The 27,173-nt window shown below is 56.5% G+C and overlaps 4 protein-coding genes across 4 annotated transcripts; 3 read left to right on the forward strand and 1 right to left on the reverse strand.

Annotated features, from left to right (window-relative positions):
- Nucleotides 1–645: 645 nt before the first annotated feature.
- On the reverse strand, nucleotides 646–3,048 carry GCG54_00012016 (uncharacterized protein; the record flags this gene model as incomplete). Its single annotated transcript, XM_045411904.1, has 1 exon — nucleotides 646–3,048. One exon carries the CDS (start codon nucleotides 3,046–3,048, stop codon nucleotides 646–648), a length of 2,403 nt encoding a protein of 800 aa, XP_045266777.1.
- Nucleotides 3,049–6,594: 3,546 nt separating this feature from the next.
- GCG54_00012017 (Protein ORM1) lies at nucleotides 6,595–7,307 on the forward strand (the record flags this gene model as incomplete). The annotated part of the gene is made up of 3 exons (XM_045411905.1): nucleotides 6,595–6,730; nucleotides 6,846–7,204; nucleotides 7,260–7,307. The coding sequence occupies 3 exons, from the start codon at nucleotides 6,595–6,597 to the stop codon at nucleotides 7,305–7,307; spliced, it is 543 nt and encodes a 180-aa protein (XP_045266778.1).
- Nucleotides 7,308–11,650: 4,343 nt separating this feature from the next.
- On the forward strand, nucleotides 11,651–12,720 carry GCG54_00012018 (O-methyltransferase MdmC; the record flags this gene model as incomplete). The annotated part of the gene is made up of 3 exons (XM_045411906.1): nucleotides 11,651–11,864; nucleotides 12,117–12,294; nucleotides 12,360–12,720. The coding sequence occupies 3 exons, from the start codon at nucleotides 11,651–11,653 to the stop codon at nucleotides 12,718–12,720; spliced, it is 753 nt and encodes a 250-aa protein (XP_045266779.1).
- Nucleotides 12,721–22,619: 9,899 nt separating this feature from the next.
- On the forward strand, nucleotides 22,620–26,714 carry GCG54_00012019 (uncharacterized protein; the record flags this gene model as incomplete). The annotated part of the gene is made up of 2 exons (XM_045411907.1): nucleotides 22,620–25,307; nucleotides 25,359–26,714. 2 exons carry the CDS (start codon nucleotides 22,620–22,622, stop codon nucleotides 26,712–26,714), a joined length of 4,044 nt encoding a protein of 1,347 aa, XP_045266780.1.
- Nucleotides 26,715–27,173: the final 459 nt, after the last annotated feature.

Genomic DNA, 27,173 nt, shown 5'->3' on the forward strand with positions numbered 1-27,173 from the left:
GTTTACAGGGTGATTATTCGGAGGCTGGATGGCAGACGTTGCGACTTACACACATCAAGATATACAACAGGGGGGCCGATTTTCGCAAAGCAAGTCTCAATTATTCTGTGCGCAAATATGCCTGGGGGGGTATCAAAACTACACGAGAGCCCAGATTCTTTTTCCGTACTGCTCTGCTGGTCCTGATCTGATCCACACACTTTTCGATGGACGGGGGGTTCCACGCTTGCTCGCTTACCGCAGTCGCAGTCGCACTTGCATTTGCAGTTGCAGGTCGGCGAGCAGCCGTCTCCGTCTCCAATTGCCAATGTCAAGCTAATGCCTCCGCGGCGCGCATTCGTCAAAAGGTCTTGCACCCAACCGAAAAGGCGAGGCTGACCATCCCCCGTTCCGTTCCCACCTCCCACAGCGCGCGCGCTCCTCACTCGCGCCGCGCCCTGTCATCTGATTTCGCGCAATGTCAAAAGGTCGTACAAGTCGTCGCGCATGCTGCTGGTGTTGCGTTGCTGCTGGTGCTGCTGCTTTTCTCCCGCCTCCCCGACGTCGGTCCTCTCTACCCGTGACAGCTTGATCCGTCCACCCGCGCTCGCGGCACGCCCACACGCCAACGTCGCCGTTGCGCGCCAGCCAATCAATTTAGAACCTTCATCCCTGCCTCCCACCGCGTTTGTTCTTACCCCTGCGGCGTCCTCCTCCTCCTCCAGAGGAGATTCCACCACCGTTCTGCTGATGGTGCGAGGGTCCCGTAGGCGCATTGCCCCCCGGCCCTCTAGTCCGCGGCTTCTTCGCGTTCGGTCCCGGTCCGTTGTGAGGAGGTGGGGCGACGCTGTGGTAGCCGTGTTGCGGTGCTGGAGGCTTGGGAGGCAGCCCACCCCGGCCAGTGCCGTTGCTCGGAGCCTGCGGTCGCGACTGGTTCTGATTGTTGTAGCTTCTCGACATGCGCGAGTACGAGCCAGTCGGTGCTGGGCCAGATGGGGGAGGTCCAGGAGGAAGAGGAGGCTGCTGCGCTGACCACCCACCACCACCACCACCACCGCGTTGCTGGCCGCGCCCGTTCTGCTGAGGCTGCGACTGCGGTCCACCACGACCGCCGAAATTGCCAAGCTGGATATTGGTCGACATGGAAATGTTTCCGGGCGGGGCGCGCGGCTTCACCTTCTGGCCGAGGAACTCGCCCTCTTCAGACCCGTCGCTATCGGCATAGAAGATGTGCTTGCGAGCGGCGGACGCACCCTTGATCTGGAGCTGGGGTGCATTGGGCACACTGGCAAAGTTGCTGATCGGCCCTTCGGTGGCGTTCTTGTCGAAGTACAGGTCTCTGTTCTTGAGTGCCCAAGTCTTGCTGCGAGGCTTGTTGGCGTGGAGAGAGCAGTCGGAAGAGTAGTGTCCTTCGGTTCCGCATGCACCGCAGTACGCGGGGAGAACGTTGACCTTCTTGATCGCGCCTCTCCGAGGCTGGTAAGACCGCCAGAGGTCCTCACAGTCATCATCTTCGTGGGCTTGGGAGCCACACGTGGCACACTCCATGCCCTCCTCATCCAGGTGAATGAGCTTCTCCGTGCATTGTCCCTTGCCGTGTCCCAGTTGGCGACACTTAGTACACCTCTCGCGAGTCGGGCAATTCCAAGAAAAGTGGCCTTCGTAATCGCAAAACTTGCAGGCCGTCTTGGGGCATGCAGACGACATATGACCGGGGGTAGCGCAGTAGATGCAAATTCGCTCAGACTCGGGAAGGCCAGGGAAGTACCTGCGTTGCTCAGCCAGATCCTCCTCCTCGCTCATGATAGCCGGGCCAGGTCGACCGCTCTCCATCTCGTCGTCCGAGAGCTCGTCTTCTTGGGTATCGGCGGGTGGGGCATGGGCGGCTCCTTCCAAGTCTTCCGTCTTGGCGGAATCAGCGGTTTGCTCGACGGCGGGTGTGGTTTTGCTGGGAGGCGGGACTTCCTGGACATCATCGTCGTCTCCGTCGTCGATGACCATGGGAGAATCCTCGGTGCCTGTGCCTGTGGTCATGTTCAAGTAATCGTCGTTCTTCAGGATGGTTGCCAGGTTCGCAGCCATGTCAATTTTCGTTTGATGCTTTTTGGCCTCGGCTAGGGCGGCGCCCTGCTGCTTCTTTTTTGTCCAGCGCGCGCGAGTGTTGATATATGCTTGCAGAGCAGCGACGACGATGTCGGCGTTGAGCCGGTCCTGCTGGTCGATGTTGCGGCTGATGAAAGATTGACACCAGCTCTTGAACTTGGCCTTCCAAACGCCCGCGCCCAGGTTGTTACCCTTGGGCTGCAACAGACTTTTCTTGGCAGGCAAATGAAGGAGCAGGCCACTGTGCTCAAACGGCTTTTCGTCTAGGCCCTTTTCTTTGCCCGAGGCAGCTAGGGCAGCTTGTTTTTCCTGCTTAAGTTCTTGTCGTGTTTTCTTCTTGGGTTTTGTGGTGTCCTTGTCGACGGGGGCAGGTGGAGGAGCTTGGGAAGGCGCGGCTTCTGTTGCGGGTTGACGTTCGGATTCGGCCTTGGCCTCAGCCTCGGGTTCCGGCGTTGGTTCCTTTGATTTAGCCTTGAACGGTGCTGGTGCAGTTTTCGCAGCCCCGCCTAATGAAGTCCGAATCTGGGACGTGATGCCTTGATTCCATCCAACCTGGGCCGGGGCCTTTGCCATGGATCGCGTCGTCCGTTGCGCCCCTGCATCGGGCTTTTCAACGGCTGCCGTCGTCGCCGGCCTCGTATCGCCGTCCTCCTCACCATCCATTTCTTCTGAGCCAAAGTCTGAATTCTCAGATGCGTCGTCCTCATCCTCCAGCTCACCCTCCTCAGCACTCTCGTCTTCTACGACGTCCGCAGTCCCATTCTTATCTTCCTGGCTGGTCTTTGGCCGCTTGGCTTCAAGCTCCGGTGGTGATGCCTGATGAGGCTCTGATGCGTCGGGCTCAGTGTCCTGCTGCATATCCTCCAATGAGCGCTTTTTTGACGGCTGCTGCGATTCTACTGATTCAGTGGCCTCCACCACCTCGCTAGATACCGGCACTGCTTCTGCCTGTTCTGAAGTTTCCATGTTGTGTGATGAGTGAGGCCGACTGGCCACGACAGTCTGTACAAGGCCGGAATTAAGATTTAGGCTTCTTTCAACTTCGTGAGACCCACGTCGAAGCTTTGAGTACAACGATCAAAAAGTCGATGAGTTTCCTGAAGATAGATGAAAGGACTCCAAAACCTTTGATATCGTTGATGTCTGACGGTTCGCGTATGGACGTCTACAAGACCTGAGGAATCGCAGAGAATACAGACGCTTTGGCGCGAAACGGCCGTCTCGAACCCAATCTCTTAGGTCAAAATTGCGCAAGAGTCGGTGTCTATGTGTCCTGGAAGAGAATTTGGCGTCCTGGTGACGCAGAGATGGTCGATCTCGCGGGTTGTACGTCGTCGTCAATCGCGTCCGCGATGAATTGGCCGCCCTGGGTCAAAAAATTGTATGCAGGTATCCAGTTTTGTTCGACGTCACAAACCAACCGGGGGTCGTCGGCCGAAGAATAGCCGACACAATCCGAGCACGTCCCTTCCTGCAGCGCTGCATCGTCGAACCGTGCCTGCCGTCCACACCGTTGGGATCGATTTTTCGAGGTGCGGGCCTCTGCACAGTGCCAACTGCCCCTCAAGGACGATTCATGTTCTGGGGCATCACTAATTAAGGCACTTGACAGTGCATGGATTGGGAGCACCTGAGGCGGTTTCGCTTCCACTGGGCGAGATGCGGAAGCGAAAGTGTCGACTTCTAGAATCGGCATTATTGGACCTATCGCTTTCCATCTAATTACAACCCGGCAGCATGCAACCCTCACGGTTTGGTAGGAGCAGGTACTAGCAGAACCAGAACCCTTGTGGTCGGAGATGAGGCTCGATCTTTGGTCACTGGTCGCACTGCTGGTCTGGTTCCTGGTCCTGTTCCTGTCCCTGAACCGAGCGCAGCCCTGCAGAGGGCGCGCGATTGAGGGCTCGAACTACTGCGGGTGATGGATGCGAAAAGGAAAAGATGATGAGCGCCAGGATTTGACAGCTGACAGCCAGCTTGTGGCCTCATGCCTCACGAGTTGCGTGCAAGTCTCGCGTTGTCTTGATCCTCTTGGAGCAAGACACGCCACGGATTCCCGCGGTATCGCAACGGGCGATTTGACGTGTCTTTCTCGTCCAAAGTATTGCTGATCTCTGCAGGCTAAGAGTAACGACGGCAGATGAACACGGGCAGCTTGATAGATATCGGCAGACGACAAACGGGGCTCGGTACGAATGGGGAAACAGACTTTTTGATACTCCATCAGCATTGCAGATTCACTCCTCGGCTTCGGTGAGATATCCCGGAACGCCAGGACTTGAACGTTCATCCCACGCAACGCAACGAACCACTACTGTCAATAACTTATCGCACAGCCCGATTAGTGGAGAAGGCGAGAGACAGATTTAGCTCAGATAACCTGCTACTGAAGTAGCTTTCGTCAGGTCGAGAGGGGGAAAGGGTGGGAAGGGCGAGCAACACCGTATGTCTTGGATGGCGAGGGTACGGAGTACCGAGGTGAGTCTGGCTTCTGGACAGTGCTTCCACAATAACGCCAGGCAATTTGGTGTGCCATTCCTTTGCATCTGGCCGTGGCCTCGTCTGCCCAGCGTGGCCAGATCCCAGAGCCCCCAGATGTTGGGAGATGCATGACATTGGCGTGGGTGTCCTTAGTTTGTGAACCGTATCGGCGTGTTTTCTGACGATTCTAAGCTTACCTTGGCCTAGGATTTAGCTTAGCCTGCTACGAAAAAAGGTGGTGGTGGAATGTTCATGCCGCGTGTTGCCGTTGGTGCTTGGTACAGGAACATAGGAGCAGACAGACTCAGTCTCGACCCAACGGTTACAACCGAAATCGACAGTGCGTTTCTGAGTTTCCAGCCAGTGTGCTTGTTTCCCGTCCGGCCAGCCGCCTCAGCCGTCTGGGCTTCTCGTCGCAAAATGTCTGGAAATAGGGGCATGTTCCCAGGAGACACTGGCCAGGGGAACCCCTCTCCTGGTTCCTCCCCGGCTCCGCTAGCAGATAGCATTGGCGAACCCTATGCCGCAGAGTGCTCCGTCCTTCCGGTGCTGCACAGCCAGGCAGGCGGTCCGGCAGCGAGATGCACATGCAGGGTAGCTGACAGTACGGATAGCTTGCGGCGGGACAGTGGCACGTCGAATGCTCGCTCGGGTCTGGGCCGTCCATCTGACCGTGTGAGGTGCTGCGCTGCTGCAGCATCCCTCGGGTCGTCAGTGATCCTTCCCGGGTCGCGGGTCTCAGCCCGTGCTCTGCGTTGTTTTGCAGTCTTTGCTTTGCCTCGCCTTGCTTCTGAGGGGAGGAGGAGTGGGTGACGTGTGCTGTGCTACGCTAGGCGCGTCTTTACGGGGCCCATTAGGCAAGATAAAGTGTCTTCTGTATGCGATCGGAGTCGATTCGTTTCTTTTTGGTTGATGGGCTGGGCTGGATGTTCTGTTCAGCGTTGGCGGCAAGCCAGGCCAGTTCAAAAGATAAGGCAGATGAAGAAATCGCAGGCCGCGGATTGCTTCTTGCCTGCTTCTTGCCCTGCCTGGGGTTCTTCAGTGGAAGTCACGCCAGTGCCTGCCAACACTGTACTGCCAATCTCGCGGTGCAAATTGGGGTGGTCCCCTGAATGAATGAGCGACCCTGACCCGTCTCGCGACTGGGGCTCCACGCTCTGCTCGCTCGCCTGCCCGCTCCTCGTGTCGGCTGGGGGGGCGGGCTGGCAGCTGCTCGTTCTGAGAGCTGGCAGCAGCTGCTGGCTCACCAGTGGCTAGTGGTGGCCACAGTGCTGGCGGTGGCCCAGTTGCTCGCTAGTCGATGCTGCTGCCCCAGCTTGTCCACTCGGAACCAATCTCGTCGTGTCTTGCTTCGCCTTGCCGGGGTCGGAGTGGGTCGAAGCTGGGAAGTGCTCGCTGGTTGCCCTTGCAGGCAGTGTGTCCAGTGTGTGTCCTGTGTGCCTCCACGTCCGCGAGGACACTTGCTGGAGTCCGTGTCGGGGTCCAGTCTCCTCCTCCTCTCCTGTCCCGTGTCCCAGTCGTCCCCATCAGGCCTGAGGTCCCTCGTCCGCTGCTATGAATATCTAATTCTCCTTCATCCCATTGCCAAGTAGCCAATTACGACGACACCGTCCCCAACATTTACAGCTTAACGCTCCCTTCCACCGTCTACAGTCTCGACGACTGCTTCTTCGTCTCTCGCTCCCATCAATTCATTCGCATCATCACCACTATCGAGAATACCGCGCCTCATCCGTCGCGAATTGCTCGCCGAACCCCGTGACATCATCAAGGGGGCTGCCAGAGCAAATTGGATCCCATCCATCACACACCATCGCCGACCCAGCTTCCAGCATCATCTGGACCAAGAACGACGATCCCGAACTACCCGCTTCCATCTCCTTCGCCCTTTCTATTCGTACATAACCCGATCCTCTCTCCCGATACCCCTTCAACACCGCCAAACTGTCTTCCCCAATCCTCATTTCTCGCACCGTCTCGTACGACGCGGCCACCAATCCTCCGCGACGTGGCAGCGGATCGTACAGAACAATGGCGGATACCGGTGCCCGCAGAAGAAGATCTAGCAGCATTCTTCAAGTCCACTACGAGCCGCCCGAGACTCTCGAGCAAATAAGTGACCAGGCCGTTGTGCCCAACTTGAATGCGAACTGGGTCAATGCCAAAGGTGAGAGAACCCCGCGCAGAGCTCCGCAGGAAGCTTTTTCCCCCCTTTCGTGCTTGTCGCGTGCCTCCCCTCCCCATTGAGACACAAAAACTGACAACACCACCGCAATCATCAGGTGCCTGGACCATCCACTTCGTCCTCATTCTCTGCCTAAAGATCTTCTACGACATCATGCCTGGCGTGTCCCAGGAGACGTCATGGACCCTGACCAATATCTCCTACATGTTCGGATCGTACATCATGTTCCATTACGTCCGTGGCGTACCATTCGAGTTCAATGGCGGAGCCTTTGACAACCTCAACATGTGGGAGCAGATTGACGATGGCGCTCAGTACACCCCCGCAAAGAAGTTCCTACTTAGCGTGCCCATCATGCTGTTCCTTCTCAGCACGCACTACACCCACTATGACTTGGCCTACTTCATCATCAACTTCTTGGCCGTCCTGGGAGTCGTCATCCCCAAGCTGCCTTTTGTACGTTTCCTCCCACCACTTCCGCAAGGATGCCCTAAGCTGACATCAGACACAGAGCCACCGGATGAGATTCGGTCTCTTTTCTGGCGAATCCGACGATTGAGCTGCATGGCAACATGGCGTTTAGGGGCTGGGGTTGTGTATTTGTCGCGCGAATCAAAAAAAGATTGGAGTCGAGAGATGGCATACATAGCGTAGCATGGTCGGAGAACGAAACGGAGAACACACACGGATGAGTGTCAAGGGACACCGCGGAAGCACGGGAGCTTTGGGAGCACTGGACACGGAGCCCTTTGACTTCGTCAAGAGACGGGTCGAGGTGCCAGAATCACCACTTTTATCGTTTTCGAGTCAGACCTACCAGACGGCTTGCAGAGATCATCACTCTGTGTGTCGTAGAAATGACGACACGACATACGGCGCCCTGGTCTGCCAATTATGACATATCGCAGTCCGAAAAGCGAGTGGTGGACGATTCAGCAAAGAACCGAACATAGAGGCTCCATCATATGTACCCAAGCGTTTTCATCAATACTAAGGCACAGATTCAGGATTGTTCGCCATCTATGAAGACGGGCTCATCGAGACCCATGTGAAGAATTCAACAAGTCGCAACATTGCCTCCAATGCCCAAGGAGCATCGCCGATCAATTGAGTGATGAAAAAACTTCCGGCAGCGTCGCCGACATTTTGCTCCAGCCACGACCGCCAAAGAGGTTCTTAATGCCATAAGAAAAGTTTCACCTGCAGCCATGAACTTCTAAAAGCGCCTGTCCGACGGACATGGTTAGAATATCAGGAGCTCATTGCATAAACTTCAATACGCCAACCCGACTCGGCGCGTCTCGACCCATCTCAACTTGGCTGCAATGGCTTCGACGTTCTCAACAAGTTGACCGACTGGCCATCAAGGCCGGCACACCAGCAAGCCGAGGAACTGCCCAGTGAGCCGCCGTATAAGATGGTTGAAGGAGATTCAAGGGTTTCTCTTCTCTCTTCTCCCCTCATCCATCAGTCGTTCGCTCACATTACCGGAAGGCGGGAACCCTTTCACTCAGTCAATCGTTACCAACTTACAATCGTTTTCTTCTAGTTCCCTAACCCTCCTTCTCGAAAATGAAGGTGACCGTTGCTGCTGCTGTGGCAGTCCTCTCCGGGCTTGCCGGGGCCCAGATGCCCGTTCCGAACCCCGGCCCGGCTTCTTGGCGCCCGCCCATGCATGACTTCCCCGCTCCTCCGGCTCCCTGGAGCCCGCCCGAGCACGACTTCCCCGCTCCTCCGGTCGACACACCCCCGGTCGTCGTTCTCCCCCCGAAGCCGGTCACCACCACCAAGACGGACATCATCGTGGACCCCATCACCAAGACCAGGACTGAGGTCATCACTAGGGGCCCCTTCACCATCACCCGCAAGGTGACTGAGCCCTGCACCACCTCCACCACCCGACGCCGGACCACCACCCCGTGCACCACGTCTAAGCCGAAGACGACTCCCTGCACCACGTCGAAGCCTAAGACGACCCCTTGCACTACGTCCAAGAAGCACACGACGACGCCCTGCACCACGTCCAAGAAGCCTACGACGACGCCCTGCACCACATCCAAGAAGCACACGACGACGCCCTGCACCACGCCCAAGAAGCCTACGACGACGCCCTGCACCACATCCAAGAAGCACACGACGACGCCCTGCACCACATCCAAGAAGCACACGACGACGCCCTGCACCACGCCCAAGAAGCCTACGACGACGCCCTGCACCACATCCAAGAAGCACACGACGACGCCCTGCACCACATCCAAGAAGCCCACGACGACGCCCTGCACCACCCTCAAGCGCTCTACAACTCCTTGCACCACGTCGAAGCCGAAGACAACTCCTTGCACCACGTTGAAGCCGAAGACAACTCCATGCACTACGTCCAAGCCGAAGACGACTCCCTGCACCACGTCTAAGCACAAGACTACCACACCTTGCACCACGTCTAAGCCTAAGACTACCCCGTGTACCACTTCCAAGCATAAGACGACCACTCCCTGCACCACCTCTAAGCACAAGACTACATCGATGAAGCCCAAGACCACCCCTTGCCCCTCTTCGTCCAAGAAGGTTATCCACTACACGAAAATCACTTCGACCATCCCCGCGAACGGCACCAAGCCCTGCACCACGGTGACCTACTACAGCAACATCCCGCCGCCGCCCGTCACCACGTCCGCCAAGAAGCACCACTCCACCACTCCGGTCGTTGTCCTGCCGCCCCCGGTTGTCATCGTCTCCTCGCAGCGGGGCACTCCCGCCCCCCCGGCGCCGACCACCAGCCCCAGTAAGCAGAAGTACACCAACACCACGGCTCCGGTCAGCCCGCCTACCGCCCCGGCTCAACCTCCCGCCCAACCCCCGGCTCAACCCCCGGCGCAGCCTCCTGCCCAGCCGCCTGCTCAACCGCCTGCCCAGCCTCCCTCGCAGTCGCAGCCTCCCTCGCAGCCGCCCGCGCAGCCTCCTGCTCAACCCCCGGCTCAGCCTCCTACTCAACCCCCCGCCCAGCCGCCGGCGCAGCCTCCCGCTCAACCGCCTGCTCAACCGCCTGCCCAGCCTCCCTCGCAGTCGCAGCCTCCCTCGCAGCCGCCCGCGCAGCCTCCTGCTCAACCCCCGGCTCAGCCTCCTACTCAACCGCCTGCTCAACCTCCCTCGCAGCCTCCTGTCCAGCCGCCTGCCCAACCGCCTGCCCAACCGCCTGCCCAGCCTCCCTCGCAGTCGCAGCCTCCCTCGCAGCCTCCCTCTCAGCCTCCCTCTCAGCCGCCCGCTCAACCTCCCGCTCAACCCCCCGCCCAGCCCCCGGCCCAGCCCAGCAAGGTCGCCACCGCAGGCAGCTCCAGCCTCCAGGCTCCCTTCACCCTGGCTGCCATCATCGCCATGGCCTTCGCCTTCTTCTAAGCGCTATCATAGCTCTTGGAAGCAATGGATCCCCGTTGGCGATGGGAGGAAGGGGAGGAAGGTTTCAGTGGTCTTGAAAGAGGCCGCTCGATCTTCTTCAGCTTCTTCCTGCTGGCATTGGGACCTTAGAAGGGACATTGTACACTTGTACGCGCCAGGTTGATAGTATAATATAAAAGAAAAGAAGAAAGTGTTTGCGGTGGAATCTAATTTCAAAGAGGGAGAAAAGGGAAGAAAGTAGAGCATGTAATGAATCTAGAAACTAGGCAGATTCGCAGTAATACACTTTGAATTTTCAGCAATCGTTATGAATCACTTGTCTTCTTTCTTCAATCATACGAGCCATTGGATAGGTAGGTAGAGAATGGCGATCTGCAGTAGACTTGTCCGCAAATACAAGCATACAAGTCCTTACCGTAGAATTTTGCCCGTTTCGAATAACACAACTTCGCAATTGCCCCTCCTTCCCGAAACGGCAAGTCCAACAGTTTCGTCCCTCCAAAAACCTGGCTGCCCGCGCAGAGACCAAGCACGGAAAATCCGTCTCATCTTCGGTGTTACGAACCTTGATACATGTACCCGTGCTATCGACTGCATGCGACGTAGGTACAAGTAGCGTGTACATGCCATTCATGTATGTGCGTGCGTGTGTGTCAGTGAGTGCAGAATCGGTTCCCGTCTGCAAGATAAGCTCCCGCGCGCAAGGTGCTGTCAAAACCACGCGGGAGCAGACGAAGCTTTTCTGGCCTGTGGTCACGTTGATTATCAGACCGGATCTCACGATCCTTTGCGTGGTCTCGAGAAGAGGGCGGGATAGGAGGTCGTGAAGAACTCCCGGTAACGCCGTGCCATCCATGCACGCACGCCCTACCTGCAGGCAGAAGCAACAGCATCTAATCCCCGAGCCGATCGTCGGCCGAGTCAGGGCAGATCTGGTTCGTCAATTGGTACTGGGCAAATCAGCTAGTCTGCAGTTTAGATTCATTCTCTGCCTATCCCGTCCTGCGCTCGGGAAGAGACCACGGCAAAGGTGTGGATGGTTGTGGGAAGCAGAGGTGAGAGGTTTTGGCGGGGTGATTGCGCAACTGGGAAGGCAGGCGGGGGAGGGGGAGGGGCAATGAGCGACGTCGCGTGCCCGCCGAACCGGCACCTCGCGCCGAGCGGGGAGGTGGGACAACGGATACCCATGTCGACGGCGTTCCTGACGTTGAAGGTGATGTGTAGTTTTAGTCAGGTGGTGAAGAATCCCATATAAATCACCATCATCTCGGCTACCGTTGGCATTTCTTCGTCATCTCTCAAGTTCACCGTCGTCCATCCACCTGTACCTCTGTCTATTAGCTGTGTCTGCTGCCTTACTCGGGTAATCACATACCCGGCACACCAAGTGAGTTATCTCCGCGCCGGGTCATAATACTCACTCTCGTTCTGGGATAATCACTCACATTTACATAGCTTCAAAATCTCCGTCTAAAGAAGAAACGGTATTGTCCGAGAGCACGCCTCAAGATGAAGTCCTCCGTCTCGGTCCTGTACCCCAACGAGCAGGTCTCGCGCAACGTGACGGCGTACTCGGAGAGCAGCTCAACGCCGCTACCGGCGCACATTGTCGCGTACCATGACCACATCGACACCACGCAGCCTGAGACGTCGATGCTCATGATTAGCAACTTTCAGGCGCAGAACCATATCTGGCTCGCCAAGTTGATTGGGGCCAAGAGGGGTGAGTTTTTTCAATTTTGTTCCGGATGGAATAGAGAGAACGTAGTGAGAGAACGTAGTGAGATGCTCCTTCGTGAGTGTGTCTTGTTGGTCTGGTTTCTTGTTACCGTTGTCCATATTGCTTGATTTTCGTACGGAGGAGGTTACTTGGATGACGAAATCACTTCGTTTTCTCATTCTCGTACAATTCTCACTAGAGAAGGACACCTTTTTCAACTCTCATGAATGAAGAACAACAACTAACAAGTTTCAGTCCTGGAAATCGGCGTATATGTCGGCTACTCCGGCATGGTCTGGTCCCACGCCGTCGGCCCCAACGGCACAGTAACCGGCCTCGAGTTCGACGCAAACTACGCAAAGCAAGCCCAGGAAGCCTGGGACGCCAACGGCATCGAGAACGCATCCGTCATCGTCGGCGACGCCCTCCAGACGTACGTTGCACCCTTGCCTTTCTCCTATCCGCCCCCCTCCCTATTAACGCAAGCATCAACCTCAGCCTGCCGACCCTCCAGCCCGAAGAGCCCTATGACCTAATCTTCATCGACGCCCAAAAGTCAGGCTACCCCTCGTACCTCTCCACGATCCTCTCCGCCTCGCCCGCCTCCGGGGGTAAGCGCCTGCTGCGGGCGGGCGGCCTGATCGTCGCGGACAACGTGCTGCGCCGCGGCATCGTCGCGGACGACTCGGACGGCAACCCGTGGGTGCAGCGCGAGAAGGGGGAGCGGGCGGCGTACTGGAAGAGCGAGGACGTGGAGAAGCTGCGCGAGTTCAACCGCATGGTGAGGGAGGACGAGAGGCTGGACAGCTGGCTGATGCCGCTTTACGACGGGGTTCACCTTGCGCGGTTGGTGGATTAGATGAGAGACGCTGAGGCATGATCATGATAAAATGAGGCTCAGATTAGGGTAGAAGATGACTTTTTTTAGAACTTTGTACATGCATTCTTGGTTTGCAGAACTGTCGATTCGTCTTGAAATGCTCGGAGCTCATGGCAGTAATGGTTTCATGACGGTTTACCTTAAAGCGCTCTCGATCCTCGAGCCGTTAGTAGAACAAAAAAGCAGTAATTCAAAGTGTCCCTCAGCCAGAGGCATGCGACAGGCGGTGTTTCTCAGGCATCCTTAACAATGACTTGTTCATGTTCAACCTTATGGATCCAGTTGATCAAAGCTGAACACAGCCATCATGTGCACAAAGTCGTTGTTCAGTTCAACTTATTCGTGAACAATGCACAAGTTCTCGGCACGGCCCGGGCTGTTACACCCTCATGGTCTTGCTTTGAAGTGTCTCGAGATACTATCGAGGCATCACTCTCAATCGCATGTTGACTGAATGAAGAGATACATAACATATCACAGTGAACATCGCGACCTTCCCCATCATACCCATTACTCTTTCAAACATTCGCCCACTGTCGATGCCTTTGACTGCAAAACTTCTGCTCGAACAACGACGATGACTCCCACGCTTCAACACAGAGCCATTGTGATCCCACACAAAGCCGCTCAACATAATGAAACACAGTCTTCACCAACAACTCCCAATCTCATCATCCCTTCTATAGAAGAAGCCCAAGATGGGACTAAAACATCACCGCCCTCGTCTAGAGAAACCCAACCAACACCCTAGCACCAAGAAACCACCACACAACCCCCGTCAGCAGGCCCAAATGCAATGTGCACCGCCGAAAACATCTACTACACAGCCTGCGGCTGCTTCTCCGGCCACCACATCACCTGGCTCTGCCCCCGATCCATAACCACCCCCGGCGCGGGCACCGTCTGCCCGGCCATCGACGCCCAGGGCGTCCTCCGCCGGCCGGGGAAGTGCCTCCCGTGCCGCCGGCGCGACTGGCAGCAGCAGGTACTCGAGCGGCTCCTCCCCGTCCGCGACGCTCTTCCCCCGAGCGGTGATCTTGTCGGCGATAGGCTTACGCTTCTTAGCGCGATGATACGCCGGGCTGTAGAGAATTCGAATTCGAATGCGAACGGGGTCGCGGAGGCGGAGAATGAGACAGTCAAGGAGGGGCAGCAAGGTAAGCATGAACCCGAGGTTGTTGCCGAGGAGTCAACGAAGGATGAGGTCCAGCAGGAGGTCGTGGAGACGGATAGCACGGCGTGGCATCAGGAGTGAGGACCGGCTCGGCCGTGAGACCGGGGCTCGCATACGGGATGTCGTCCCGGTAAGTGGACAATCACGGTCGGTGCGGTGCCGGCGATGTACAGGTAAGAACCCCCCGACGGCCAAGTCACGATCTTGGCCGGAACCGCTGGGATTTCCTCCTGCCTCGAGCTTCTTCAACCATTGGACGCGCAGACGAGGAAGACTTCCCGCGAGGAGTGAGTTATGACAATGATACCCATAGAAAAGCACGCAGCCGATGCGCATGCGCAGGAACAAACGCAGAACATCTAGAACAAACATTCGTACCATGCAGAAGGCAGTGATCCTCCTACGCCTCCCTCTCTAAATCCAGTAGAAGCTGCAGGAAGCCGGCTCGCTCGTTTTCACCGGCGCGGTTCCACCGCCGCCACGTACACACACGGCATAGGCACCAAGGATGCTCTCGTTTCAGGGCAGCTGGGTGCTGGCGAGCCAAAATCGACGACGTGCCGTGCACCGCGCTCTCGCTGCGGCTGCGAGGTTAGCGTGATGCATACGCTGTGACATCGCGAGTTTGTTTGCTCATGTGGGTTGGTTTTGAGTAAATCTCGGAATGCAAACGCCGCTCTTCTAGATGGCAGAGATACGGATTAGAACAGGCGAGGCGGACCGCCGCCCTGCCATTGCATGCCGAATAGACCTAGCATATGCAAGGTAAATCATCACCTTCGCTTCTCAAATCTTTGTCACACCGAGTGATGATGTTTGATGCAGGAATCCAGAAAGGAACGCTTGTTTGCTCGTGGCTGACTTGGCCGCCGCCTATAAAGATCGGGCCAACGACACAGTCTGCTCTTGGCGCTTGTCCAATGTGTAAATTGGAGGGCCCAACTGTCAGCGACGCACGCACCAGCCGGAGGTTCGAGACAAGAGACAGATCCGGAGGATAGGGATAGATCGGGCAAAAGGCGAAGACGGGTTGGGAGCCTCAAACAAACGTGCCCGAGGCCTCACCGTTGACAAGTAGAAATGTAAAGTGCGGGTCAATCGTGCATGTCTGAGAGCATGGTCGCGCACGGCTGGGGGCCGGGGCATAATAGGACACCCATATTCTCTTCAAAAAGGTTACATTGGCCAAGGTAGTGGTTTGTGTCACGATATTTGGGAAGCCGGGCGAGGTACCTGTCCGTTCCAAGAGCAAAATCAGGCAGTGATTTACAGTCCAAGAGAGCACAGCGTGAAGACGGCTCGACGGAAGAGAGTCTGGGGTGAGTCCCGACGGCCAATGGTGAGGGATGCTGTGGATGTTGATGTTGCTCAAGCGGCGCATAGCGCTGAAAAGACGGCACTATTGATTCCTAGTTTGACAGATGAAGCTGAGAAGACGCAACTGATCTCGCATGCTCCACTGCCCCCCGCGTTGGCCTCAGCTTTGACGGTTGTCTGTCAATCCAAGTGAGAGCAGTATTTCTCTCTAATGCACCAAGCGATTGGGTGGGGGCACACGAGGGTGGAATATGGCCGAGATGAAGGTCAGAGAAGCCCCGTCTTCGTCGTGAGAACGCGTATGTTTCGACGAGGGGTCAGGCGTAGCTTGCGTTGAACAAAGCACACTCTGTATCGATACCTCATCAAGTTTGTCAAGGGAAAATATCGATTCGCGAAGGCGGGAACAAGCCGGTACCGTTGTCGCGGAACCTCTTTGTCTGTGGTCTCCTTTGTGTGTTCTGGCTCCCAAAGGCATCCCTCACCTCGGGCCGGATGATGACCTCAAGAATGCGGCACAGGTTGCTGCTGGGGACACTATGGTGATCTTGGACTTCCTGTCCCAAGGAATTCTGTTGCAGATGGGCACGATTGTGGAGAACCCACGCCGCTCGAGACAAACACGACCAGCGTTTGCAATGGATCCGGCATCCCGACGACGTTTGCACCGTTTACGGGAAGCAACGCCATTCCAAGGGGACAACCAGGTAGGATGAGCCACGGTTGCCTGCCAAACATTCCTTGACCGAGACGCATGCTTTGGCACGGCTTGACTGTTTGTTTGGCTGAAATGTGCGTCGACGACATGGGTTGACCGAACAAATGGCCATGGTGTGTGTGTTTGCCAACACCCTTATGCCGGAGCAAACATCATTCGGAGTCGTATTTCTGCCACCATACGTCGTCGTCCGAGGGTGCATGGCAGTATGGCTTTGGTGGCTTTCATGCCTTGTTTTCTCGGCGATGCTGCGGCATCTTGCTGTTGCCAATTGCCGATCTACAGGAAGAGCCGTCGAAAATATTTCCTTGGACACGGACCAATGGATGCTGATCGCGTTGAGACACTGCTCTCCATCGGGCTGGGATCTGAGTCTCCATCCCGTCGTTTATCACCGCGGCGCATGCTCCGGAGCCGCTAGGAGAGTCTGTCGCAAACAAGCAGCGAGTCTTTGCAATCCAGTTGGCCAGATGAAAGCGCCCAGTTCCAGACTTTGAGGTCCCACAGCCAGCCCTATCACATCCCAATGATTTAACATCCGCGGCGTGCGACGAAGACCTGACCGAAGGACGGGATCTGCTGGAAAAAGCAATGGCGGCGCCAACCTCGTCGTCATCATCAAGCGAGCGAGATATGCCATGAGGACAGGAACGTGGGAAGCCGACTATCTTCAGACCAGAAGACGGAACCAAGTTCTCTTGATCATCAGACGAGGTACGCAAAGCCGACGGCGCGGTTCAGGGACTCTAGAGTGTGTCAGCCGCAGCCTTGAACCTGAAGATGAAGCGACTGCTTGGTCTACATGAGGGATTCGTTCTAAAAGAGCTGATCAAGCCCCTGTAAGAGATCAAGCCTCAATGCCCTCCTCCCGCCGTGTGCCGCCCGGGCGCTCGAATGAGAAAATGCAAAGAGGCGCCTGCTGTCCCACCGGCGGCGGCAGCAGAAGGACAGCTCTGTGAGCTACCGACTCGCGGAAGCTGGCTGGCACTTGGACCACGTAGACGTGCGCCCCCGATGTGAGAACACCAGGCACCGTCGTTGGCAGAGGCGTACACATGGGATGGATCGCCGAATAGCAAGACGGCTTGTGCGCCCCTCGCCGACCCGAAAGAGAGCTGGCGCAACCTAAGTCTTCGGCCCAAGACAGCCCGGCGTTGGCGGGAAAGCCGCAGAGTGAGCACAGCAAGCCATGCCTGATGGAGACGTGGATTTCGCGCCAGAGCAGCTCCGTGTGTTGAGGCGGAGGCAGTATATCGTCATCTCGCTGACGGGACGTTTGGTGGTGAACGACCCAAAGTTTAATGACAAACGAGGTTCTGGAGAGTCTGGGGGTCCGACCGGTCGCCTCTTTAGCCCCGCCAGATCATTCCATTCGACTGGAGTGGAGATTTCTGGGGCGAGGACACTACGCCAACAGATTGATTGCTGTGGTCCTGTTGGTGGAGAGTCTAGCGATGGGGAGTCTCAGAACCTCATCGCACGGCAATGTGACTGGCTGAGCCGTTTGATTCTCAAGGCTTCAGGCATCTGTGTGCTGTGTTGTCTGGTAGCTTGCGTCAGCTCGAGCATGGAAGAGTGCAGTGCTGAGTTGTTGCCCTGGGCTTGCCACCGCCTGTTCGCCAACGACGTACGGATACCCGTTAGAGAGCCAGATTGACGAGTGCATCGGCTTTGCTCAGAGCGTTTTCGGTCTGTGCGACAGAACGACGTTGCAGGTTGAGAATCTGACAGCAGACGGAAATCCATATTGGTGCGCAGCCTGGTGATGTTTTGGCGATCTCCGCAAAGCTGGGAACGTGCTCGGACGTGGATGCTCTGATGGCACTCTGATGCTTGGAAGGTTCCGTCCCATGAATGCCTGGCATCGCCAAAGTCTGGGTGAGGGCGGCGTGTGCACGGCGTGCTATCGGCCGGCGACGGCGGAAAGTGGAGAGACAGCTCTGGGAAATGGGTCACCGTCGCCTCGGATGCGACAATCTCGGGAGATGTCATCCTTGCTTTGGTCTTGGCTTTCAACCGATGTTCAGCGTTGATGAAGAGGTCCGAGGACCGAGTCCCCGTCCGGAATGCGCAGCAAACCGGCTCTGTCCGCTCGTTTCGTTTCGTTGCTCCGGCAAGTCTCTTGGACAGATGCAGGGCGGCGGGGCTGTTCCTGACAAGACTGGCATTCGCAGACTTAGAAGTTAGGCTTATTGAGAATTGAGTCCCGAAGTCTGGGATCAGTAGGCTCAGCTTTCCTGATTGAGGCCGCGGAACGGGTAGACGAGGGACAGCGTGCCAACCGAGATGCTTATGCTTCGTCCAAAACTGCAGGAGCATATCTCAGGAGCACGATGGGACGTCGCAGAGTGCAAGACGATGTGACGGTTGCACTGTGTGTGTTGAGATGCCGGGTACTTTGAGCAAGCAGCATGATTGCAATATGCGCGACCCGTTTGCTGGGCTGTCCAACTTTGAATCGCATATGTACGGATATTGCAAAGGTTGACCTGACGCAATCCAGGACGTCTGCGGGCAAAAAGAGGCCATCGGCATTGTGGCATCTGATGGGCTGCGTTGTTTCTTTTTCTCCAGACATGAGAGTAGCGGCGGGTGGAGGCGAGGCGAGCTAGAGAGGAGATGAACACAAGGCCGTATTGTTCCTTTTGCATTCTTTGGGCACGAAGAAGAAACGAGCCAGCTCATGAGGTGGCATGATATCGGTGAGAGGCGGAAGCCGGGCCAGCTGGCACAGGTGGTTGTGTCATGCGCGTTGCTCGAGTTTCAATCGAATTGATGTCTCGGGACGTTGAAAGAAAAGCAGCGGGTGCCGTTTCGACGGGCGATCGACGGGCAAACGACGGACTGTATCTGTGGCATCTGTTGATGATCAGACATGGAGAGGGGCTGACCGTTTCTCTTTGATGTCGACAAGAAACAACGTCTCATAGTCGACAAATTTAGCTTTCCGTCAAGAGTTGGCGACGATGGCTTCCCGCTCTTTGTACAAACGATTTGGCGGGGGTGGAAACCGAAAGTGCTTTCGAGGCTTCTTCCATGCTTCAATGACGGGAGTGAGGTGAGTACACAGTGTCTCATCTGCGGGGCGTCGCGAAATGTTTGTACTGTGTTCCGCCAAGAGGCGTCGCATGTGGCTGTGGGTATCTCTGCAAGTCAAGTGCAGTGCAGTGCAGCACCACACCAGCACTTTCCTTCTGGTTGGAGCGTGGAAAGTACCACTATTCGTACCAGTTGGCAGTTGCTCTGTTTCTGCAACTGCCCCCGATACCACCTGCCAGCTCAACATCGATGTTATAAGACGGATCATATTGTTTGTGATTGACGATATTAATGAACCAGAAACCGCACCAGACCGGACCAGACTGGGTTTGAACTATTGATTTGCCCCAGATTTTGTTGAATAGTCGGAATCTTCCCCGGCGCAAAATCTCCTGAACATCGCCGTCGATATGGGCAGAGAGCCCCGGGGTTTTGAAGTCTGGGTCTCTGAGAGAGTCTTTAGAGGAGTCTGGGCAGCCTCCCGCGCCTCCCCCAGCGGTCTGGACGGAAGACGTGGGTGGGTGGGTGGTCGCAGGCAAGGGTCGGTGGAAGCTCTTGACCACTTGCCAGACCAGGCTGGACAGGGGTGTCTTCTGGCAAGGTCGTATGCCCAGGTAGAGCCAGGCATGGGTCGTGGCCCAGGGTCAGGGTCCCTTCGCGTCTAATTAACCAGCCTCCACTCTGTTTGCAACCTCGCATCTGGATCCTGGCCCATGATGAACCAGACGATGTGAGGTCACTTTCTGCCGATTCGTCCGGCTTTTCGCAGTCGGAGACTTTTCCCATATTGTTCTCTTTCCCCCTTTCCGCCACGAGGAGACCAGGAGCAGCATGGCCACGGCACTGATGCGATTCGATTCGATTTACCTGGTCTACCCGCAAGTATTGGACGCTGCTCGCTTTCGGCCAGGTAGGGTGAGGTGGGCTGGAAAGTAGCCGTGTCTCCTCCGTACAGGTGAACCCAGCTTCGCCGTAGTCGCGATTTGTGTTCAGTCGACAACCGACCGACAATTGGGCATTGCAACTGGCAGCAACTCGAGACAGGAATTCCGATACCCGTCTGGAAGCCGTTGTTTCGTCGTCAACGGGTCGCTGATCCATCCTTTCATCTACCAGGAACATCAGAAAAGGGGGTCACCACGGGGGGCTTGATCGCTATGACAGGGACCCGGGGTTTGTGAATTTGCTCTTGCGCGAATAGTGTGAATAGTAAAGATTGTCTGTCGCATTAGGCCCAACGGCAATGAACAGTGAACAGAGAACGCTGGATCAACTGCCCAAGGAGTGAACATTGACGTAGACACTGGCGGCAGCCGTAGCATCATAGCATGACGACAAAACTCAATACTCCCAGGTATGAACCTCTCACGACTTTGAGTTTGCTATTTTCTTTCGTCGCGACTTTTTATTTTTCTGCCTGCTGGGAAGCGTTGCTCTTGTCATCCTGTCCGTCCTCCACACTGCAAGGGGGTTGACAGTGGGCAATGGGCAGACAGCCACCGAAACCATCCCACCGTGCTGGAGACGACGGGCGCGGAATTCGCGCTCCCAGGGCCGATGGCCTCCACTGTCCGTTCTTGAATCTTGCTCAGTCCCAGTGACGAGGTCACAGTGCACCATCTGAGCCTGCACCTATGGCTGTCAGTACTGCGTAAGGTACCTACCAATGGTGCTGCCCGTGGGCAGCTCACACTCTATTCGCAGGTGCGTGTCTGAGGTACCTGGTCCCCAAGCTTCTTCCTTTGCTTCTCCGACTGCTTCTGCTGCTTCTTCTTCTCCTTCTCGTGCTGCAGGGCCCCACCATCCTAAACGTCGGCCGAATGCAAGCAACACACCTCAAGTCGTGGTGGTCCCTGGGTTTTACGGGTTTCCCAAGGCCATGACTGGACCCGACCTGCTACTCCAACTCTTGCGTGCGTGTGTGAGAGTGTGTGTTGTCCCCTGGACCTTTGCATGCCACATTTTGCTCCATCTGCATGCATGTACTACGTACATCCGGGCTGGTACCTGAATGGTGGATATCCTGGCCCATCGCCATCCACCCACCACCCTTCCACGGACCACACCACGGAGCCACTCACTCACGCCCATCCTCCTCTTCCTCCTCATCCTCTTCCCAGAACCAGAGCCAGAACGCGGGAGTTGGTGGGCTAGTGTCTCGTACAGAGCAGGCGTGGGAGGGTCCCTTATGTCACTTTACTAAGTAGATGCACTAATCCCGCACTCTGCGCCATCTCAAAGACGGACGCTGCACAAAAAATACCAATGACACTAAGCAACTAGGCTTCCCGTTTCGTCCTGGCCGCTGCCGGGCTTCCTCGAGACGACTCGTCGTCCGTTTTCTTTGGCTTTTTGTCGTCTTTGGTGGCTCCTGCGCCCGTGTGCAAGCGCATCAGCTTCTTTCGAGAGCTCTATTCGTAAGGTACTCTAACTAAGCTGCTTGCTCATTTGCTGCTCATTGCCTTCCTCGACATTATTCTTTCACAACCCTTTACCTGGCCCTTCTTCGCCCTCGCTCGCTCGCTCTCTCATCTTACTCCCCTTCTTTCCGTAAACATCTCACAGCTTCATCGCCATCTCTCTCTCCATACTCGTCGACCATTATTTCCCTTCCAACCATTTCCCGACCTGTGTCCGCCGCTGGCCGCAACCCAACCATCGTTCGTCTACCACTTCTGCTCTGTATCACCCCCATCACAACCACTTGATTCACCAACCGAACTTGCATCGGCGCATCCTCTTCCGTCTACTATACCATTACAACGAATACTGCTTTCCCGGTCATCACCGCGCTCATCCAGGTACGTGTGTTTGCTGCTGCCAGGTTGTCCCATCATCCACACCCGGCCCTACCGTCTGTCACGACTCGCCGCCATCTCCCGGTCAGCAAGGAGAGAAAAGGAGGATTCGAAAGGAAAAAAAGTTGAATACGACGGATACTGTACTGCGTCCCCGAAGTCAACCTCCCCCCATGTTCGCGTATCTGCGCTTCGACACTCAGTCACCCGTTCGTTTGGTTCCCGTACTCGCGAAATCCAATCCCACGCCTTTTGTCGTCTCTCGGACCGCAACCAGACTTTCTGCCTGCCGCGCGCGCGCACGCCTCGTCTAACATGTCCACCATCACCTCGGGTTGATCGTCTCTCTTGCGCCTACTTTCAGCCAATTCGCCCGCTCTCCGTTGCCTTCTCCAGCCCAGTGCTCCCCGCAGTGGCACTCGTTCTGCAAGACGTGGTTACCACGCATGAATCTCTGCCTCTACCCCCCAAGTGGATCACACGCAGGTCCTTCACTGCCATGCGGCCCTGGACCAAGTGTTTCAGCTCTGCAATCGGCTGCTGCTTGTTGGATTAATAAAAATACAAGTCCGCTAACAATTAGCATCACGCAGCCATCCGTCATACTTCCTAGCCGTCCTTCCCACATAAGCAATTCTGTAATATTTGCAAACACCTGCCGTCAACACCGCCTCAGCCGCTACCCCTGATAGGCCCAGGAACACCCGCTTGCGAGACAACGCCCATCGCCAATATTTGTGTCGCCTCAATCTAATCTCCTGTGGTCTCACGGGACCCCGGGAGACCTGCTGTGCTGGTTTTCTCAACTTATAGATCCCACCCACCAGCAAACATGGCTTCCTCAGGCGCTGACTCGACCACCCCGTCGAGGTCACCCTCTGCTATTCCATCGCCCTCCTTCCAGACGAGGTCGCGCACCCAGAGCATATCGAGCGATCGCCCTTCCACAGTCATGAGCGTTGGACTGATGTCTCCTCCCCTCTCCGTCACACCCGAGGCCGCCTTCATTGCCGCGTCGGCCGCTTCTCAGATTGTCACCAACGATCACGATAGTCATGCCGATACTTGGTACGACCAGCATGGCATCGAGCCCGCCGGAGAGACCGCCCTCGTCTCCACGGCTGCCCTGCAACTCGTCAACAGCTTTCTCGACCAGCTACTCTTCAACTTTCTGTCCGCCTCCCGCGCAACGACTCTCTCCGCCCTAAGGCCAGCAGTCTCCGAAGTTCTCAAGCCGAAACTCGCCAAAGATGCAATCAACCAGGCCGACGAAGAGTTGCGCGAATACTTGGGTGGTGGAGACGAGGATGACTTCGTTCAGCCGCCAGGCGCAAGCTCGTCCCCTAAGGACTGGGATCTCGAGCTCGTCTGGAAGCGCACCCGACTGAGGTGCATGGTCTACTCCTCGCTCGGCGACATGGAAGAGGAGGATGAGGACTACTACATGGAACAAGAGAACCTCAAGCCCGGCGCGGACGAACGTGGCCCGGAGGTCATCTCTCCTGCGGTCGCCATTTTCCTAACTTCCATTCTCGAGTACATGGGCGAGCAAGCACTGGTCATCGCAGGCCAGGCGGCGTATCACCGACTTCGAGCGAAATTCGAGAAGGGCCCCAAGGAGGGAGCGAAAATGGCCGACGTCGCTGACAGGATTGTGGTCGAAGAGTTGGACATGGAGCGCGTTGCTCTCGACAGGACTCTGGGTAGGCTTTGGCGCTCTTGGAAGAAGAGAATTCGCTCTCCAGCCTTGGATGGGCGTCCGTTTTCACGCAAGCCTTCCAGCCACTTCAGGCAAGCCAGCACGGCCGAGAACATGCCAGCCAACGGTCTCGGGATCCAAGAAGCGACCAAAGAAGAGCCTGAACTCGACCGCGTTGAGGAATACGTCAAGGCATCAGCCATTCCCCTACCGATTGGTGACCGCGACGTCGACGAAATCGAAGTTCCCGGTCTAGCTTCGTACAGCGACGATGAGGCGTCCGACAACGAGGAGGAGGAGCCTTCGGCGCAGCGCCCGAAAAGTCTGATGATCTTCACGTCTCAGCCCAGCAACGACCTGCCCACCCCCACAATGTCTCAACCTCATACCCCAACCGCTCCCTCCGGCCGCAAGCGCTCAAACTCGCTGCCAACCCCTTCGCCATCACCTTACACCTCACCTGTTCTCAAACGCGCCAAGGTCGAACCTATTCCAACCAAGTTGGTCGGCGAAGAAGAGGATCCTGTCGACTCCGCCACCAAGGAGATCTCCACTGAAGAGATTTCGACGGAAGCCACACCCGCGGACAAGGCGGCGGAAGCCCCCGAGACAATTGCGGAGAACCAGAAATCTGAGAATCCGAAGCCTGAGCCGACGCCAGAGCAGATTCCTGAAGTCAACCCCCGGAACCCTAATCGCACTTCGCAAAAGGTCGCCTCCGTCGCAGCAGCAGCAACAGTAGCGACTGCAGTAGCAGCAGCAGCCACCCCTGCGGTAGATGCCACTCCTGCAGCCACGCAGACGGCGGTGAAGGCCAACCCCGCCCCTGCAGAGGAAGAGACTGGTGACATTGACGATTTGGAAGAGGAGGCAGAGATCTGCACTTCTAGTAGGGTGTCGGTTGCCGGCCGCAGCTCTCCGAGCGTCTCCGAGTCTGGGAAAGCTGTCGTTGTGGCCCCTATGATGGGGCTCAAGAGAACGCCTTCAGCTCGTGTCATTGACGTTCGTGGTCCTAAGAGTCCTGTAGGAGGGTCGCGCACGTCTTCGGTCGATGCTTCCGATCGCTCTCAAACAGCCAATCTGTCGCGCGCAAGCAGTGTCTCTCGTGTCACGCCACCCATCGTGGAAGAGAAGCCAAAGCCAAAGCCGGTAGAGGTTGACACCATTATCCGCTCATCTGCATCAACCCCGCGTACACGTTCTCCTGTTGAGAAATTGTCTCGCAGGCAAAACACCAACGAGTCCATTTTAGAAGCTGAGGAGGACGCCCAAGCCCGTCCTACACGCCAGGATAAATCCAGGACAGCTGCAACTGCTCCGTCGCCAGCATCAACACCGAAGCCCAAGACTGGCACACCTGAAATTAGGGCTTCACAGGCAATCTTCAACCCGGCCAAACAGCAGCCCCCTCGTCACCAACACAGCCAATCGGCGACCAAGGTTACCATCATCAGCAACACGAGCACCACTGGCCCCTTCGTCGAGGAGCGCGTGCCTTCGCCGCGCAACCGATCCCAGGCCACGCCAACTCTTCCCGACCGCGGTACCGGTCGCAAAGGCACACACTCGCCGGCGGCAAGCATTGGTGTTGTCTCGGTGGAGCGAACTGCTGGGCGTGATTCCCCCGAACGCCCTAGACAACTTCGCACATCTGGTTCATCGGGCTCTTCAAGCACTGGCAAGATTAGAGCGGTCCGAACATCCGAAGACAGCAAGGCCTCGGGTCGCGCCGACAATCTGGCGCGGAACTTCGAGGAACTTATCCAGAGCGATCAAACGATTCAATTCACGCTTACTCCGGAAAGCATGCGTGATATGGACGTGAGTTTAAGCCTTCCCTATACTTCAATCACGTTACTAACAGCCAATCAGAACAATCGGGCGCGCACTGCAAGCCCTGCCGTGGGTGCTAAGTCGAGACGAAGCGAGGATGCTCGGACGGCAATGGGTGGTGAACGGAACAGATCCGTTTCCGGCGCTGACATCAGAAGAACTATGTCCGTCAGTCGTGCAACAGGTTTAAACTCTCATCCTGTCGAGTCCAAACCCAAAGGCTTTGTCCCCAAAGCACCTCCAAGCACCACATTGACCAGATCGAGAACGAACGGCCCAATGGCTCGAGATGCTCGAATCCCTCGCGATACGTCCATGAACGATTTCGCAGACTTCATTCGGTCGACCGGCCCGACTGCTGACAACGGACCTGCACCGCTACGCAACATCAGCGGCCCGCCGCCGCCTGTGAAGCACAGCCTTGACTCGAGACGCATCTCGTCATCGACCAACCGACCCCGCCTTCAGGCACGCGACGCTGCCGTCGACAATCGAGAAGACAATTCCGACCTCATCGATTTCATTCGGCGAGGACCTCCCAGCGCTAACAATCCTCGTATTCCACGCACTGTTGCTCCGTTTCGCACCACTATGGATTCTGACCAGATGTCAGGTGCCGTTGGCGGTAAAGCTGTTGACGCCAGCCTGCCAGACATTCGGTACAGCCAGGCATCGACCAACGTGACGGACATCACGATGCCCTCTGTTCAATCGTCGATCAACTCGCAAAGTGCGCTCCTGAAGAACCGCCCCAGCGCCAACACCTTCGATGAAGACGACATGATGCCGAAGCGCACCAGACGACGCGTGCGTGACCCCTACGCTATTGACTTGAGCGACGAAGACGAGGAAGATTACGCCCAAGCTGTTCGACCTCCTCCCAAGAAGGAGGAAAGCTTGGCGGACTTCCTCAAAAACTATCAGCCACCACCTGAGCCCGCCGCTCCTGTAATCCCACAGAACATCAAGCGAAAGGCCAGCGCTCCCAGCCTTATCGGGCGATTTTCAAGGAAGGACAGCAACGCTGGATCGACTGCGAAGCCACCCAAGGTTGACAGCCGTTCGCTGAATAGCCGTGCTGGAGCTGCCGGAAACGGCCATGTTCCGATTCAGGTTAACATGTCTTCCGGCCAAGACAAGTATGGCGCTGGTGACGCCACTGCAAACCGGCCTGCCATGCATTCCTCTGCCGGACGCGTGCCAATGAAGAAGTTCGAACCAAGGGAGGCCGTCTCTTCTACGAGCCGCACCACCGACCTGGCTTCATTCCTCCGCAATGCCGAGCCCCCACCACAGGCGCAGCCAGCCCGCTTCAGCCCTCCTGCTGAGCAGCAAAGCAGTGGCAGTGGCTTCTCCAAGATGTTTGGTCGGCGCAAGAAGTCGAGCTTGGCCTAGTTGCCCAAGCATCGCCCTCGCGGGGCCACGACATGAACGAACCTCATGATCTCTCCGTCGCCTATGAACAAACCATGTACCCCCTGCTCTTTCCTGTTGAACTATCGTTTGAAAAACCACCTGTTTCCTCGGTCATGTTTCCTCCCAGATGGGATCGTCGGCACAAACGCCGCAGCCCTCAGCACCACGTCTACTACTCTCGCGTTGAATGCCTGCTTTTGCATCAATGCTTTGATACCACCTTGCCCGACCAGACGGGCGAGAATCATGTTTCTCTTCTTTTGCGACCTTGACCAAGGATTTGCAGATGGCTATTTGCATCGTTTTCTATTTTTGAATAATGGCATGGGGATGGAAAATGGCTTTTTACAGACATTTGGATCCGGACAGAGAATTAGCCCTGTTCGGACACATTTTAAGGCGCCACAAAGGCTGGCAAGACGAATAAAAACCATCCCA

Source organism: Colletotrichum gloeosporioides, assembly GCF_011800055.1.
Source record: "Colletotrichum gloeosporioides strain Lc1 chromosome Unknown consensus_28, whole genome shotgun sequence".
Classification (NCBI taxonomy): domain Eukaryota; kingdom Fungi; phylum Ascomycota; class Sordariomycetes; order Glomerellales; family Glomerellaceae; genus Colletotrichum; species Colletotrichum gloeosporioides.